Source organism: Leptidea sinapis, chromosome 33 (genome assembly GCF_905404315.1).
Source record: "Leptidea sinapis chromosome 33, ilLepSina1.1, whole genome shotgun sequence".
NCBI classification, from domain to species: domain Eukaryota; kingdom Metazoa; phylum Arthropoda; class Insecta; order Lepidoptera; family Pieridae; genus Leptidea; species Leptidea sinapis.
The window spans coordinates 7,465,286-7,481,881 of record NC_066297.1 but is presented as its reverse complement, the minus strand read 5'-3'; the positions used below and the strand labels follow the sequence as shown (position 1 = coordinate 7,481,881).

The window sequence follows — 16,596 nt, the reverse complement described above, 5'->3', positions numbered from 1 at the left end:
AACTATATGGCACGGCCTCCAACTCCGACCTTAAAAGCCTCAAGGTAGAACATTCAAGTCCAAAATACCGAAGATAATTACAATCCTTGGTTAATATCTAACCACAAATAGGTACACCACAACATTGAAACCAGTATAGTTGTAAGAGATGATACACTCGATGGGTTTTATAAGAATCCTGAGCGGCATTGTAATGGACAGGGCGTATCAATTATCATCAGCTGAACGTCCTGCTCGTCTCGTCCCTAACTGTAATAAAAAAGGTAACTATCGAGATTTTGCACCTCTGATTTACCACTGACAAATGCCTAAAAATTTAAGGTTATAGAAACGACTTACGGCCGTTTTCAATAACCTTTCTATCCTTAGTGTAACTTACTAGAGGTAGACCAATCTATCGTTTTACGCTTACTTACATTTAAATAACCTATCCACAGAAAGCATTGGGCTATAGCTATATTGGACATAACTATGGATAGATAAGATCTGAAATTTAAGTAAACGTAAAAGGATAGATTTGTCTACCTCTAGTAATTTAAACTAAGGATAGACAGGTTATTGAAAACGACCGTAAATGGGTTTGGAATGAATTAACGTACATATGTGTAAAAGTCAGGAGGAGGCAGGTTTTTTCCTTGCAGTCGTAATTAAGATTGATTACAAGACATAGCTTAATTAATTCGTCGGAGAAAACGTTGAGGCCAGTCATCTATAGAAGCACGCACTCTTCCTATGGGAAAATTCTTCACTGCCAATCGTACGCATTGTTTTAGGGACTCCAAATTATCATGGCCTTTAGAGAAAGCCGTACTATCTAAAACTGACCATAAATCATAATCCACTCTGATGAAGTCCGAAACGTTCGTTTCCAACCAAGACGGCGTTGACCGAGCTATATGACCCGGCGCCGAGTCTTGCTGGAAGGACCATTCTTGGTTATCGAATATTTAGGATCTTTACTACCTTCTGAAGAATGGTACCTTGATACACTTTTGTGCTCATGTTTTGATACCTTTTTCACAAAAGTATGGCTCAGTCACTCCTTCATAGCTATATATATATAGCCCCACCAAACCATTACTGAAGTCGGATAGTGCCCACGTTGCTCTCTGTCGACTAATTGGAAAGCTTCTTTAGAGCATAAATACGGTCATTCTATCATTCTATTTGTTAAAAGGTTGCTCAATTGTTTAAAATTTCTCATCCGTAAACAAAAATTTTCTGTGACCTCCCTTTGCGTAACGCTTCAGTTGTTTCGATTTTTCCACCTTATTCTGTTCTCAGTTAAAAAACGACAAGTACGTCTCTTGCAGGCTGCAAGTCCTAAATCATCTATTAAAATACGTGATATGGTTCTAGGTGCTACCTTCATCACCCGATATAAAATCTTTAGCTTTCGAACAGGATTTCTTCGAATTCTTTCCCTTACGGCTTTGACCACCTTTTCCGTACGAACTCTACGTGGTCGGCTAAATCTTTTTCTGTCAGAAACAGAGGAGGTCACATTGTACCTATTAATAGCCCGGTACATAAACATTTTACTAATACCAAGCGTATGTAGAGTTTTAAAAATTGCATTTGGCTCCATACCTACTTTATGTAATGCAATTACAGCGATTCGGTTTTCTTTATCACCCCACTCCATTTTAATATCGCAAAATATTGTACAATGTATTGGCGCCAAAATAAAAAAACTCAATGAACAATCATTATATAAAATGACAGATTCCAAATTCAAATGTAAAATTTTGTTTATTTTAATTGTAGCAGTATTTATGGCCAGACTAAGTATAAATACGGACATCGACTCAACTCGCTAGATAAGTCTGAACAAAATCTAATTTCGCTCTATAGATATCAGCCTAAATAATTTTATTTGACGTCAATGTATGTAGTGTACCTACAATCCATGCTTTGATGTAAATCCAACCACACCTTAATTTTTGGCCACATGTTTTAGCGGGTAGTCAAGTTTTACCAATTATAAGATTATTTTACTTTTCATATTCGTATCATGCCGTGAATACTGTTTACACCTACAAACACCTTTTATACACCCAATATATTTTATTAACTCCTCGAATAAAACATAATACACTAGTAATCTTATATGATTTGTCTCCGCTGCGCTCCAACTAGATAACGCAGGCGTAGTCGCAAAGTGCGGCAACTAATACTACGCTAGAGCCAGTCTCAAGCAATATAATATGACGTTGACGTGCCACATTTTCTGTTAAACTTTGCTAATAATTGAAAGGCTGCGTAATAACACGTTGTAAAAATAATACTACAAGAAATAAGAAAGACACATCACAATATCTCATCAGTAAGTATTTTGTATTTCATTAATATCAATGTAAAAAAACACGAAGTGTATATAAGTTACAAAATTTAAAAGATGCCATTGAGTATCAAGATGCCACGCACATAATCATCATTACAAAAAGCCAATACACAGTACAATATAAAGTTGCCTTGATCAAAAAGCTATTGTTCTTAGGTAGTACGGTATCTAGTTGGAGCGCAGCGGAGACCAATTCATCTTCTAAGCTAGTAATTTCTAAAACCAAACAACTGTCCACTCAACCAAAGAGGATTCTATTTTCATTTGCGAATTTCATCTGCGCATCAAATATTCAAATGTTTACGGGCCCTAATCGTAATTTCATTCAAGAGTAATGGTTCATACGAGTATATCGTTTACAAATAATGTAAACAATAATGATCCTAAAAAGGCTCCAAGCCTTGAGGAATAGATTTGTTTTGAAATCATTTGTATTAATATCCACTTAGCTTAACTACTACGGAGAAAGAGCTCAGTATGATTATAACCATACTAAACTACTTTCTGAAGATCAGTGTACACCTCTAAGTTTTTTTATTAGCAGGTTTTTTTATGGACAAGAACGAGAAACGAGCTTACGGGTCACCTGGTGTTAAGTAATAACCGCCACCCACGTTCTTTTACAACACCAGAGGAATCATCACCAATCACAGGAGCGTTACCAGCCTTTGAGGAAGGTGTACGTACTTTTTTTGGTACCTACTAACATCCCGGAAACACCGCAAAAGGTAGCTCATTGCATAGCTTTGTAGAACGTGGAAGAAAGCTCCTTCAAAACCGCACTGTGGAGGACCGCAACAAATCCAGATGGTAGGGATGATATCCTAATTTGTGGCGTGTCATGCGAAGGCGCAATTCAGCGACAGGAATCAGATGAACCAGCTCTTCAGAACACTCTCCGTGATAAATGCGGTAGAAGATACACAACTCAACGACGTCTCTACGCAACGCCAAGTGATTCAGCCGTTGAGCCGTTGAGAGCACTGGGTACCCGACAATTCGAGCTCCTCTGCGTTGAACGGGGTCAAATGGATTGGGCTGATACTGGGGTGCGCCAAACCAGAGATGACAGCAATACTCCATATGAGGCCGGACCTGCGCTTTGTAGAGCGCTAGAATGTGAGCTGGCTTGAAGTATTGCCGTGCTCTATTTATGACACCCAGCGTCTTCGAAGACAATATGGCTTTGCCCTCCAGGTGACCACGGAATTGGCAATCGCTTGAGATTTCGAGACCCAGTATTCCGATACTAGGCGAGGCTTTTAGCGAAGTTTAGTCAAAGGGCAATGATACGACAAATGGGGTTTTGCACGTGGTCAAATAGTAACAGCTGATACTAGGCTACTACCAGGGCAACCTGTGTTTGCGGCCATTTTTTAACTGACAACCATAGTTTATCGTAAATAGTGTTAGCGGCCTTAGCAATAAAATACCTGTTTACACCTGGCAACCCTAACGTTGCTGACTGAGAGCTGGCAACCACATTATTTCAATTCTTGACGTAATTTCCATTAAAATGACGTACAGTTAATTATAAAAGCATATAGGTGCAATTTACATCAAGAGACTGATTATACTAAAATAAATAACAGATACTTGCGTCCAACTTCTTATGGGCAATCTATCGCTAATAAGTACATTGCATACTCCCTAAACGTTCATTTAAAATTAGTTTCATCAAAAAAACACGTACCTGTAGAGTCGAGCGGTCGGATCATAGGCTATAATAATTCTTTATGATTAAACTACTACAAGTTTCATTATTAACAAATATTGAAATAAGTATTATTTCAAAATAAAATTACTTATATAAGAATGCTGGGAGAGTTTCTTGTTCCCCTTCTTTCTATCTCAGAGCGCCATTTGTTTCCGAAGCGGTAGTAGTATCTAGTATATTAGAAATGACATCAAAATAAATTGTAAAGGATTCAATTTTGAGAAAATACCTACTTTTATGCCTTTATGTGTGCATCTATGCATGCATGTTTGAGTCAGTATAAAGTTGTATGTTTGCAAGAGTGTATGACGTGGTGTCTGTGTGATGTGTATTGGTCATTCTATCAGATTTTATATATAAGGACGCCTTAAAAAACGGCAGAGCATATAGTCGTCATGCCAGAGTTAATGAAGTTATCCACAGGGCATTTGCCGCTCTTAATATACCAACTATTTGAGAGCCAAATAGTATCTATTTCCCGCCGCAAGCCAATCGTCCTGGTAGAATGACCTTGGGGATTGGGCACGGTATAGGGCACTGGTGTACGACGGGACTTTCGTCGATACTTCTTCATGTACCAGGTACTTCAATTAGTGTCGGGGCCGCTGCTATGACTCCTAAACACAGCCAACGTCAAAAACATGTCATCCTTATATAGAAAATAATAATAACTGTCGAGTGATTGTTGCGGCTAAGGAACTTTTGCAAGATGGCGAAAAATTTTTATCTAGGTACAATGAGACGGACATGACCACTATAATCTGCCAAGAGTAAGGCCATATCATATATAAAACTAATAAAATAAAACTTTGATAAAAAATCAAATATTAAACAAACACCCCAAAAACTCTTGTAGCTCGTCTATACTCTATGCGTTTTAATGGTAATAATGGTAATGTCAATTGTCAGTAATTCTCCATCCAATGCAACTAAATTCTTTATCTAGGGTTTATTTGTTTATAAACAACAACAAGAAACACCTTTATTTTGATACATTTTCAAATTTCCAACTATTGCTACAATTATATAAGTTCTAATGGAGAAAGTACCACCAAAACGTAAAATAAAAAATTCAACTAAAGAAGAGCTAATTAGCTTAGAAAAAGAGGTAAAGATATAAAGAGACTAAATATAAATTTATAACCTGTACTATAATTTGCTCCATTAATTAAAATGTTTACAGGAACTAATCGACAGAATTTTACAACTTGAAGCCCACAATGTTCAATTAAAGAATATTATCAGTAAAAATTTATCGGAAGCTGGTGATAACCAAAAAAATGATGGACATAAAAAATTTGATTTCTCCAAGTAAGTTTATATATTTTTATAATTCTTGGGTTCTAGCATTATGTTCCATGTAGAATATTTAATGAACAGTATTATTAATCATTTATTAATCGTCTGCGGACCCAACTATTGTTGCCAACTTTATCTGTAAAAAGTAGAGTATCATATTATATTACATCTAAAGTAAATATTATAACTACTTAAGTATTTTCCTTCATCAACTTGTAACATTAACATAATTCACATGACTAATTGCAGCTGCATTGAGCATTCAGAAACACATTTGGCTTTGGATACCAACAAGTATAATATTATATTTTAGTAGATACCAGATTTTCTCATGGTCATTTTCAGTAAATTCGAGTGGCAGGCTCCTTTGCACAGGATGCCGACTAGATTATTAATTAAATTACTGGGCAAATGAGAATTAACATCTTATGTCTCAAGGTGACAAGCAATTGTAGTGGCACTTAACATTTTTGGGTTTTTCAAGAATGCTGAGTGGTACCACATTGTAATGGGCAGGGGCTTATCGATTCTCTTATTATCATACATACATACATATGCATACTGTAAAATTTTCAAAAGAAATATATATCAGAAAATGAGTCCCTGAATTGACCCTTGGCTTATCTACAAAATAGCTGAATGTGTGGTATAATATCTCTGTAATACATGCACCCTTTTTACATTCACATTTGGCTTTCATGAGACCATTTCAAAATCAATTAATGAAAGGAGAAATATATTTATTTAGCTATTTTCAAAACCTTATTAAATGGATACTTACTTAAGAATATGTACAATTAAGAAAATTATAAATATAATAATAGAATAATTAACAAAAAGGTCACTTCTGAGAACATTGAACATTTTTAAAGCTGAAAACTAAACTTAATTACTATTTTCTTTATTTTTCGTAGCATCAGTGTATGCAGTAAAAATAATATAAATAAATCTTTTAATTCTTTGGATTCTCCCATCTTTTTGTATGTCTTCCTCTCACTCTTTTCTATCTCTTCTGCAGCCGTTGTACTATTCTCCTTGTCCACTGAAAAAGTACTACTTTATTTTTATTTAGGCAATAGAGACACCATAATCCGGACTATTTGTTGCTATGAGTCATTTGTATAATCAATAATCCGGAAAGTTTAATATTTGAAGAAAAGTATTTTTGTACTTATTATTAACTCAAGCAGTGCCCACTTCGGTACACAATGTTATGCTATACAACACAATAAAAACAAATTGAAGTTATCAACAAAATTAATAGTATTTGAAATCGTATAACAATTAATAATTATTTTTATTCAGTTGTTAGAATAGTAGGTAAATACAGTCTCACAGAATTAAATCTACTTGAATTATCACTGCAGTTAAATGTGAAAAAAAAATTATTTTTTTTTGGTATTTATTGTATCTTGCGATCAGTCATGAGGACTATAAGCAGATGAGTTATTGACAGTATGGCATGTACAGTGCTGATACTCCCTATGGAGCCCACTCTTTCGTATAAATTGTAGTCAGCCTTATTCTATTGTTGGCTGCTAGCTAGTCAAATTTACCATTACGTTAATTCAGATGACGAGTTGTTGCAGGTATAGTTAACTGTCCTGCAAGACAATTTGGGTGTTTTTGAAGTCGTAACTTGTATCTGGATCTGCAGTTCTTAATTACTTCGTTGACCATTGACTGTTGTAGGATTTAATGAATCTCTTTTGTTGTGATATACCATGGTGCGTTAGAGATTTGCCTCAGAATATAATTTTGCACCCTTTGTATAATCATTACATTAGAGGCACATGCTGAACCCCATAGTTCCATTCCGTATGACCAGATTGGTTTCAGTATAACATTGTATATAAGAACCTTTTTATCAATTTATAGTTTTGAATTCCTACCCATTAACCAATAGAGTCCTTTCTACTTCAAGTTGATTTGATCTCTCTTTGTTGGTCATGTCCTATGGTATATTGTTATGGGGCAGTGCGGCCGATATTAATACTATCTTTGTGCTGCAGAAGAGGGCTATTCGCGCGATAACCTAGGTCCTAAAGAATCATTAAGAGAAAAATTTAAAGAAATAAACATTTTGACTGTTGCTTCTCAATACATTTTTGATAATGTTCTGTATGTTCATAAGCACATTGAGGAATTTTCTAGAAACTGTGACATTCATAATGTTAACACGAGGAACAAACATAAACTTGTTATGCCTACTACTCGGTTGGGTCGAGTTAGTAAGTCTTTTGTTGGGCGATGTATATGCTTCTACAGTATGATCCCAGAAAATGTACAAAACAAATGTGTTACGAAATTTAAAAGAATTGTTAAAAAACGTTTGTGTGGGAAAGGTTATTATAGCATAAACGATTTTCTTAATGACGCCACGCACTGGGATTAAAGCGAACACCCTCAGGCTCTTTAATTATTAATGTTTATTGTACGATATTACATTGTAATCCATATTTTATATAAAAAAAAGCCCGCTGAGTTTCTTGCGCCCATTCTTCTCAGGTCTGAGGCAGTCTCTTTTGAATGGGTGGTAGATTTTGACGTTGAATAAGTGATTATAAATCCTATTTTGAATAAAAATATTTGAAATTTGAATTTGTAGATGCTTCTTCCAAGTGAGTCTGTGGTCCAGGTACATTCCCAGGTATTTGAAAGAGTTTTGTTGAGCAAGTTTCTTACCATTTAGGGTTACTGGTGGACAGTCCTGTTTACAAAGTGTAAAGGTCACTGGTACTGGGCACGCATCCGTGGCGAGCAAGGCGTATTATCTGTATATGTCGCAACAGTGAACTCTTGACTTTTTGGAAGGCCGGATGTAAACAGAGAGTACAATACTGGCCTAAGTATAGATCCTTGAGGCACTCCTGCATTGATTTCGTACAATTTTGATGTTGACTCGTTTTCTCTGACTTGGAATATTCTTTTGGATAGATATGATTTAAGCAATCCAAAGTATGTATTTGGTACAAGGGATTTTACTTTGCAAAGCAGCCCTTTTGTGCCAGACCTTGCCAAAGGCTTGATGAATGTCAAGAAAGGCTGTCGCACAGTATTCTTTTTCGAAGGCCTTTCTTATTACTCTTGTCACCCTGTGGACTTGCTCTGTAGTGGCATGATCTTTCCGAAAGCCAAATTGATGGTCAAGAATGATCGACTTTTCTTTCAGGACAATGTTAAGTCTTTGGAGTAGAATCTTTTCAAATAGCTTGGAGAGAATCGGTAATAGGCTAATGGGTCTGTATGAGTTAATTTCATGGACAGGTTTGCCAGGTTTTAATGATCTGGGAGACTTTCGACAAGTCTGGGAAATATCTCACTCGCAGAATTTCGTTGAAAAGTGATGAGGTACATTATTCCCTTACACGATAGTTCTTCCAGGACTTTTTTATCAATAAGGTCAAACCCTAGTGCCTTATTGTTGACCATAGATTTTATGCTTCTGGACAAGTCTCCCGGTGCTACCATTCAACGGCAGATCGAGCTGATGGTCCTGATTGAGGATGGAGTCAATGTCGGATTCATCTACGTTTGAACTGGCATCGTGAGGTTTAAAAACTTGGCGAGATGTCGTGCAAATGCATCAGCCTTATCCTGTGGGGTCCTTGCCCAATTTCCAAGTTGTGTGCGCAGGGGGGGTTTGTGGAACGCAGGACGGTTAAAGTTTTTGCATGCCTTCCATAGTGAGTAGTTTGACTCTTTTGTTGGGCTGTCATGTAACTAAAACAGTTTCTTAAGGTGGAAACTTCTTATGCATCGTTGAGATTTGAAAGGTGATGAAACGAAAAAGTGACACTAAAATTTACAGACAAAATTCATAAAATTTAACGTTGGAGGAATGAGATAGAAAGACAATTACCATCATTTGAATTACCTGACGTCCCGCTCGTCTCGTCCCTTATTGTCATAAAAAAACGTACATACAACGCCCCTCTGAAATTTTTTGACGACTTTTTAATGAGCGTTTGGGAGTCTAGTTGTTAATGGTACGATAATAGTTTCCTTGAAATATTTATGTCATTGGTAGACAGATGGTAGTTTTTATGCTACCTAAAATCTTTAATTATAGCAATTTAACAGCTCACCTCTGTGTATTCCCCTTACAGATGTCACTACCGTAAAGTACTTCTTCGCTTTCTCTATTTCGGATGGGATTACCAAGGGCTTGCGGTGCAGGAAGACTCCATACAAACAATAGAACATCACTTGTTCAATGCATTGATTAAATCTTGTCTGATTGAGGATCGACCAAGTTCGGACTATCACAGGTGTGGCCGCACAGACAAAGGAGTCAGTGCTTTTGGCCAGGTATTTATTTTAAATTTTATACTTTAAGTCAAATAATATCACCGCAAATAGTTTAAAGACACTTGTGTACAATTAAAAAAGGTACATGATATTTTCATACATGTATGAAAGTGTGAGTGATATGTGACAATAGTGAGTTAACTCGGCCACTTTGCCCTGTGCTTCTCCAGGGTATAAAAAGAATAGGGAAGTCCAAGGCCCAAGGTTGTCGTAAGAGGCGACTAAGGACATTTACCAGTGTACCACCTTTGCACGGGAAGCCGGCTAAATTCTGGGTACCACAATGGGGCATTTTCTGCCTTGAAGCAGTATTGTGTAAGCATTATTGTGTTTCAGTCTGAAGGGTGCCGTAGCTAGTGAAATTACTAGGCAAATGAGACTTTAAATCTTAAGTCTTAAGGTGACGAGCGCAATTGTAGTGCCGGTCAGAACTTTTGGGTTTTTCAAGAACCCCAAGCGGCACTGCATTGTAATGGGCAGGGCGTATCAATTACGCATTAAAACACCTCGATTGTTCTTACCAATTATATAGCACACTAGTTTCATAATGTAATATTAGAAGCTTGTATTGTATAAACACGTTTAGGAGTTTTATTGCAGGTTATTTCTATCAAAGTAAGAAGCAAGCATCCACCGCCACAGCAAAATGAACCTAATAGTCTCGCGACAGAGATGCCATATTGCAAAATATTAAATCGTCTCCTACCGAAAGATATTAGGGCAGTGTCTTGGATGCCGATACCTGATGATAAACAAGATTTCAGTGCCAGGTAATATTTACGTAATATATTATTGATGGCATCAATAAATAGAAGTACAAAAAAAAACTAAAAAACACGCTTTTTATAGAAAAAACTGTACCAATAATAGAAAATAATTCCTACTTTTTAGTTTAGTTTATTAATAAAAGCATATTTTTTTAGTTTTTTAAACTAAAAAAGCGAGACAGTACTTCACTAAAAGCCACTGCCTGCAACTTTATAAGGCGCAAATTCGGCCTCACATGGAGTACTGTTCTCACCTCTGGGCGGGTGCTCCCCAGTACCAGCTTCTTCCATTTGACTGCATACAACGAAGAACGGCTCGAATCATCGACGATCAAGTAATCTCCGATCGGCTTGATTCTATAGCATTGCGTAGAGATGTGGGTTCTTTCTGCATCTTCTACCGCATTTATCACGGGGAGTGCTCAGAGGAGCTGTTCGGGTTGATTCCAGCGGCCGAATTCTACCACCGGACATTACGTGCAAAGTACCATCCGCATCATGTTGACGTCTGGCATTCCACAACCGCGCGTTTTGTTCGAAATTTCTTGCGTCGCACAGCCACTTTGTGGAATCAACTACCGGCAGCGGTCTTTCCGAACAAATACGACTTAGGGACCTTCAAGAAAAAAGCATACTCCCACCCTAAAGGCCGGCAACGCATTTCTTGACAACCCGTTGTTGCGAATGTCCATGGGCGGTTGCCTCACCTCTCCCCATCCCATGAGCCTCTTGCCCGTTTGCCCCCTCTCATATAAAAAAAAAACTATTATTTGTATTTTAAATTAAAATCTAAATCTGGCCGTTTAAAGTGGATCAAAATCCCGCCTAAATGAGACGGTTACAAACAAATATACGTACAGGTGAAGCTTGTATAAAGCGAGTAGAAAATCTACTTTCAAGTAGTTCAGAAGGCTTTTAGGCATATATTTCTATTTATATAAAAATAGTGTGTGCCGGTAAAAGCGAAAACTTCATTGGCAATCGCAATCATATTATGTAAATATTTATGTATAATGTAGTATTATGGATCGTATTAGTAGAATAAATGAGAAACAGGTCAGATATTATAAATCAAATCAAATCAAATCAAGTCATTTAATTGCATAGATTGAGTGGGTACATTGGTGTTACATTATAATCATAGGTGCTAACAATCTGCCGGGTAGGCATGCAAAAATAATATTTTACAATTCTTACTCTAAGTTTACCGTGCAAAACATACAACATAAAAACCAAATTATTCATAAAAGTCTATCCACCATAATATTATAAAAATGTGAAAAATAAAAATTTGCTTACTAAAAATGTTAATTTGAAATATCTGAATGAACTTATTCTAATGACTATACATTCATGTCTGTTAAATATTCTTTAACTGAATAATATTTCTTCGTCATTAAAAATTCCTTAATTTTATTTTTAAAAGAGTTAATATTTAAGTTTTGGTCCGCTAATGATGCTGGTAGTTTATTATATAGCTGAGGAGCTATATTAAATATACTATTACCAAAAAGTGCCGTTGTATGCTGCGTGAAACATATTTTATAGTTATTATTTATTTAATTCTATATTATAAATCAATTATTTATTTTTGTTTTCCTATTCTACAAATAATTCTTATATATGTATATACAATGAGTTTGTTATAACTAAAATTGAGAAGAAAAAATTACGTATCAATTGAATATATACTAAACACAGCGACACAACAGCGAAGAGCAGCTGTCTGTATGGTTCTCGCTCGGGTACACTCGGCGGTACCGAGTTCACCCGATCGAGCCTTTCATCTCAGAGCGTATCGGATCAGCTTAATACCTACGAAATAAAGTGTTAACGCCAAACGAAGTTAACACTTCAAAAAAATATATAGCCTAAAAAGTTATACGATTGCTGTCCACAATAATTAGGCAACAAGCTATTAACTAAAAACCAGGATATAAAATGTTTTCATGCTCCAGTTTTGCTTGGTAAGTAACAGCAAGAAATCATCTAATGTAGTTATTTATTTGTAGATTCGATTGTAAAAAGCGTCAATATAAGTATTATTTTCCAAAATCGTCGCTGAACATTGCCGCCATGCGCGAGGCGTGTTCGCTTCTGATTGGCTCGCACGACTTCCGCCATCTTTGCAAAATGGACGTCGGCAATGGCGTCACAGAGTTTCGACGGAAAATTATTAGCGCTGATATTATTCCAATCGATGATAGTGCTGAAGGTAAGTTTAGTTACAAACAAATGTTTGTTATATATAACAGTTGCATATTTAATGCCATTTAGGCAGGTAACTGATACAGGTAATTGATAAGCCCGGCCCATTACAATGAAGTACCGCTTGAAAAACCCAAAAATCCTGAGCGGCAAAAATTCAGAACGATGCGAGTGATCACCGCCAATGACCAGAGCCGGAAGGGTCGTGTGCTTATGTGCAGCTCCCAGGATGGAGTAAACTGACACCATTTCGACTAAACCAACAGAAGACTTAGAACTGGGACCAACCATTACACTAGATGGACCTATAGCTTGCTTTGAGTTGTTGCCACTCATAGCTCATGTAAATTGGCAAGTCGCACTGCTCATTGGTTTTGTTGAAAATCTATTGAATAAGTGAAAATATGTCATGTGTAGCTTTTATTCGCCGGAAAATTATTAGTGCTGATATTATTCTAAACGAAGAAAAAGAAGTGACATATGCACATGATAAACAATTGGCATCCATTTAAAGCAAATATAAGCGTCCAGTGTAATAATTGGTCCGAGCTCATTAGAAAGACACATAGGACAACACAAGGATTGTTGCGAGCTTGTTGTTAGCTTTGCATTTTGTGGAATGAACTTCCTTTATAAGCGTTTCAATGTAATTACTACATACAGGCTGGCAACTCTCCTGTGATTCTTCTATTGTTGAGAAACTAGGACCAGGTAACCAGAACGCTCCCTTGCACTGTCAAATAAAAGATATTTTCATTTTAATTGATATTCGCATTGAAAACATATTTTCAAAGTTAGGTCAATGCACGCGCTGGTTATCGAAGGCAACGCGTTCCTCTGGCACCAGATACGATGCATCATGGGCGTGCTGCTCCTCATTGGTGAGGGGAAGGAGCATCCTAGAGTCATCAGCGAGCTGCTAGATGTTGAGACGCATACAAGGTAGAAAGTCAGATAATATTCAGACAGAATCGTTAAAATATCGTTTCTTTAAAATGTTTATTAAGGATTGGACTCGAGAGAAGAACCATCTTGAAAATCTGCACAAAAAACAACTATAACAGGTTTACTAGCCAACCTTCTCCCCCTGTCTACACTTAATTTTACGGGATCTGTCCTTGTACAGATACTGGCACGTGTCGTGAGCGCGCTTTTCATTGGTCGTTCTGATGCGCACACAGAGCCGACAAAGTGCTGATTGGCTCATATACGATCCTTGTCATTCATCTACCGCATACTTTCACGTAATTTGTTGTTTAAAGTGGAACTTCTCCCGCCAATTTCTAATTGTGCTCATCAGTCATGCAGTAAACTATGTGATGTTTTTCTAAATAATATGGTTTATTTTACCTAATATTGTTATTGTACTTGCGTTGATTGTCAAATTAATATGTTAAATTTAATAATTTTAAATGTGTTTCATATGTACATGTGGAAACCTATTATTAGCTCGAATTAATTATGTTAGTAGCTAACTGTTGGCTTTTTTTTAAATATTAAAATAAAAAATAATGGATATAATTTTAAACATATATTTCTTCATAAACATATTTTTAGTACTTTTTCAACATAATATGTTCTGAATTTTGCAGTAAACCGCAGTATAATATGGCGTTGCATATACCATTGAACCTCTTCAAATGCACATACAATGTGGATGACAGCTGTTGGGTCTACGACAATAATGAACTAAGGTCTGTTATTGGAAATCTACAAAACGAATGGACTATTTATAGTGTGAAGTAAGTCCTCGGCACTGCTACTTTAATGTAACTAAGTAATTAATACGAAATTTTATTTTATGACAAAAAGCAATTGACATACAATAAGCAATTAATAGACTCACAATCACGCTCAAAAATTGTCTCAAGCAAAATTCTGCCACGCGTCAATTAGGTAGAGTTTTCGTTCAGCTGTTTTTGGACCGCGCTTTGAATACAACGCCACGCAGTGACAAAGTGTTCAACGAACAACTTAGAATAATTAATTTAATCCCGAGCAAGACATTATATACTCTTCGCCACCCCTCTCCTCTCCTCTCCCCCCTCTCTCTACTCGCCTCATAATTCACTCCGCTATACAAGCACCACCTCTGACACCCGCTGCTCACCTCACTTGACTCATTACATATTACTATACTATTTTAACTATACTTACTCCATAATATTAGGAGAAATAAACGTATTTGTATTTTCTCCTCCACAGATCCACAATGATTAAAGACTGTATAAAGGAATTAGAAGATATTTACACAAAGCAAATTGAGAAAATAGAAAATTCGGCTAGCGATATGAAAGAAAGCGATAGATGTATTGGTGTGGGTGAGAGGGAAGATATGAACTGTGATGTTGAGGAAAGAGATGGCAGTACAGTACAGGCGTATACGGATTGCTTGTTACAAGGTGTGAAGCCAAGGGTTTATACGCCGTTGCTGAAAAGGGAGAAATGCTGTGAGTGTCTTTTATTAAAGCCTTCTTAAATAAATAATTTAGATCAATTCCTCTCCTCCTTTTCAGCATAAATCATGAATAGTTGAAATGTAAATATTTAATTAAATCTGTATTATCCAAATTGATATTTTAAAATAATTTCCTTCACTTCTGCGACTTGACAGAAAAGTAGCAAAAATAACCTTCCCTCTTGTAGTCATAGCATTTTGCCATAAGGTCTGTTATAAATACAATAGAGTTCTAAGGGCCTTTAAAAAAAAGCGACTCAATCGGCAATGACTTTCTATTCATTGTTCACTGCGCCTTTAAACAAAGAGCGACTCTATAGTTTTCATTTCTCCCTGTGTTTTTTTATCTGTCCCATTCTGACAAGCGGATATTGTCTGGAGACTTGTCACTAATTGTACAATATTTAATGAAAAAATATTCGTTCGTTTTACTAAATTATTTACGCTTTTTGCCAACCCGAATACGAATGCCAATACGAATAAAATAAACTTAACGTTAACATTGTTTTTAAGCACACTTTTACCGTTCCGCTATCAGACTGCGAATGATATATCCATATGTATAGAACGTTATTGCTCCTTATAGTAAATAAATATATTTCTATTTACATCTGACGAAAACTTATTATATCTCATTAAAATATAAGTATGCTATACTTTAATATTGTTTTTCAATGTTTTCAGCGAGCTTAGAAGAGAAGATTGAATATTATAAGAAAAAGAGGAAAATTGTTGATGCTAAGAATAAATTATAATTTAATAAAAATAATGTTGTTTGAACTGTGTTTTATTTCGCTAACAATATTTGTGAGCCACCATCATCATATCTGCCGGAAGACGCCCACTGCTGGACAAAGGCCTCCCCCAAAGATCTCAACGACGATCGGTCCTGCGCTGCCCTTGGATGAGTCCAACGTGTTCCGGCGATCTTGACCAGATCATCGGTCCATCTTGTCAGGGGCCTGCCAACACTGCGTCTTTCGGTACGTGGTCGCCATTCGAGGACTTTTTCTACCCCAACGGCTGTCCGTCGAACTATGCGCCCTGCCCACTGCCAATTCAGTTTCGCAACCATTTGGGCTATGTCGATGACTGGTTCTCCTTCGGATCTCCTCATTTCTGATGCGATCTTGCAGGGACACTCCGAGTATAGCCCTCTACATTGCCCTCTAAGCGACCATGGGATTTCTCATCGGGCCCATAGTTAGCGACTACGTCTGCGTACCGTAAGTCATCACTGGCAACACACACTGGTTGAAAACCTTCGTCTTCAGACACTGCTATTTGGGAGTAGTAGATTTTATTGTTAAGATAAGATTGCACGATACGGGTAACAAATCAGCTGCTCTTTCATAAATTATATCAGAGTTGTTGAGAAAGGTGGATATAAAAAGTTATAGCAGTTAATTTTTTGTTGATAAAAACAATGACATCGTTAAAATCTTTTAAACGTGTTTTTATCTATAATTATTTTTTATGTAAGAATTTTAGC

General features: G+C 36.5%; 1 protein-coding gene across 2 annotated transcripts; it reads left to right on the top strand.

Moving 5' to 3' along the window:
• Positions 1 to 5,009: 5,009 nt before the first annotated feature.
• LOC126974722 (tRNA pseudouridine(38/39) synthase) lies at positions 5,010 to 15,884 on the top strand. Of its 2 annotated transcripts, none has more exons than XM_050822324.1 (9): positions 5,010 to 5,169; positions 5,245 to 5,372; positions 9,470 to 9,671; positions 10,272 to 10,441; positions 12,451 to 12,653; positions 13,441 to 13,588; positions 14,239 to 14,340; positions 14,852 to 15,096; positions 15,789 to 15,884. In XM_050822324.1, the coding sequence occupies exons 1-9, from the start codon at positions 5,098 to 5,100 to the stop codon at positions 15,857 to 15,859; spliced, it is 1,341 nt and encodes a 446-aa protein (XP_050678281.1). In that variant the 5' UTR covers positions 5,010 to 5,097; the 3' UTR covers positions 15,860 to 15,884. The 2 variants fall into 2 exon arrangements, with proteins under 2 accessions (XP_050678281.1, XP_050678280.1); XM_050822323.1 differs by having other exon boundaries at positions 14,239 to 14,388.
• The last annotated feature ends 712 nt before the right edge of the window (positions 15,885 to 16,596 follow it).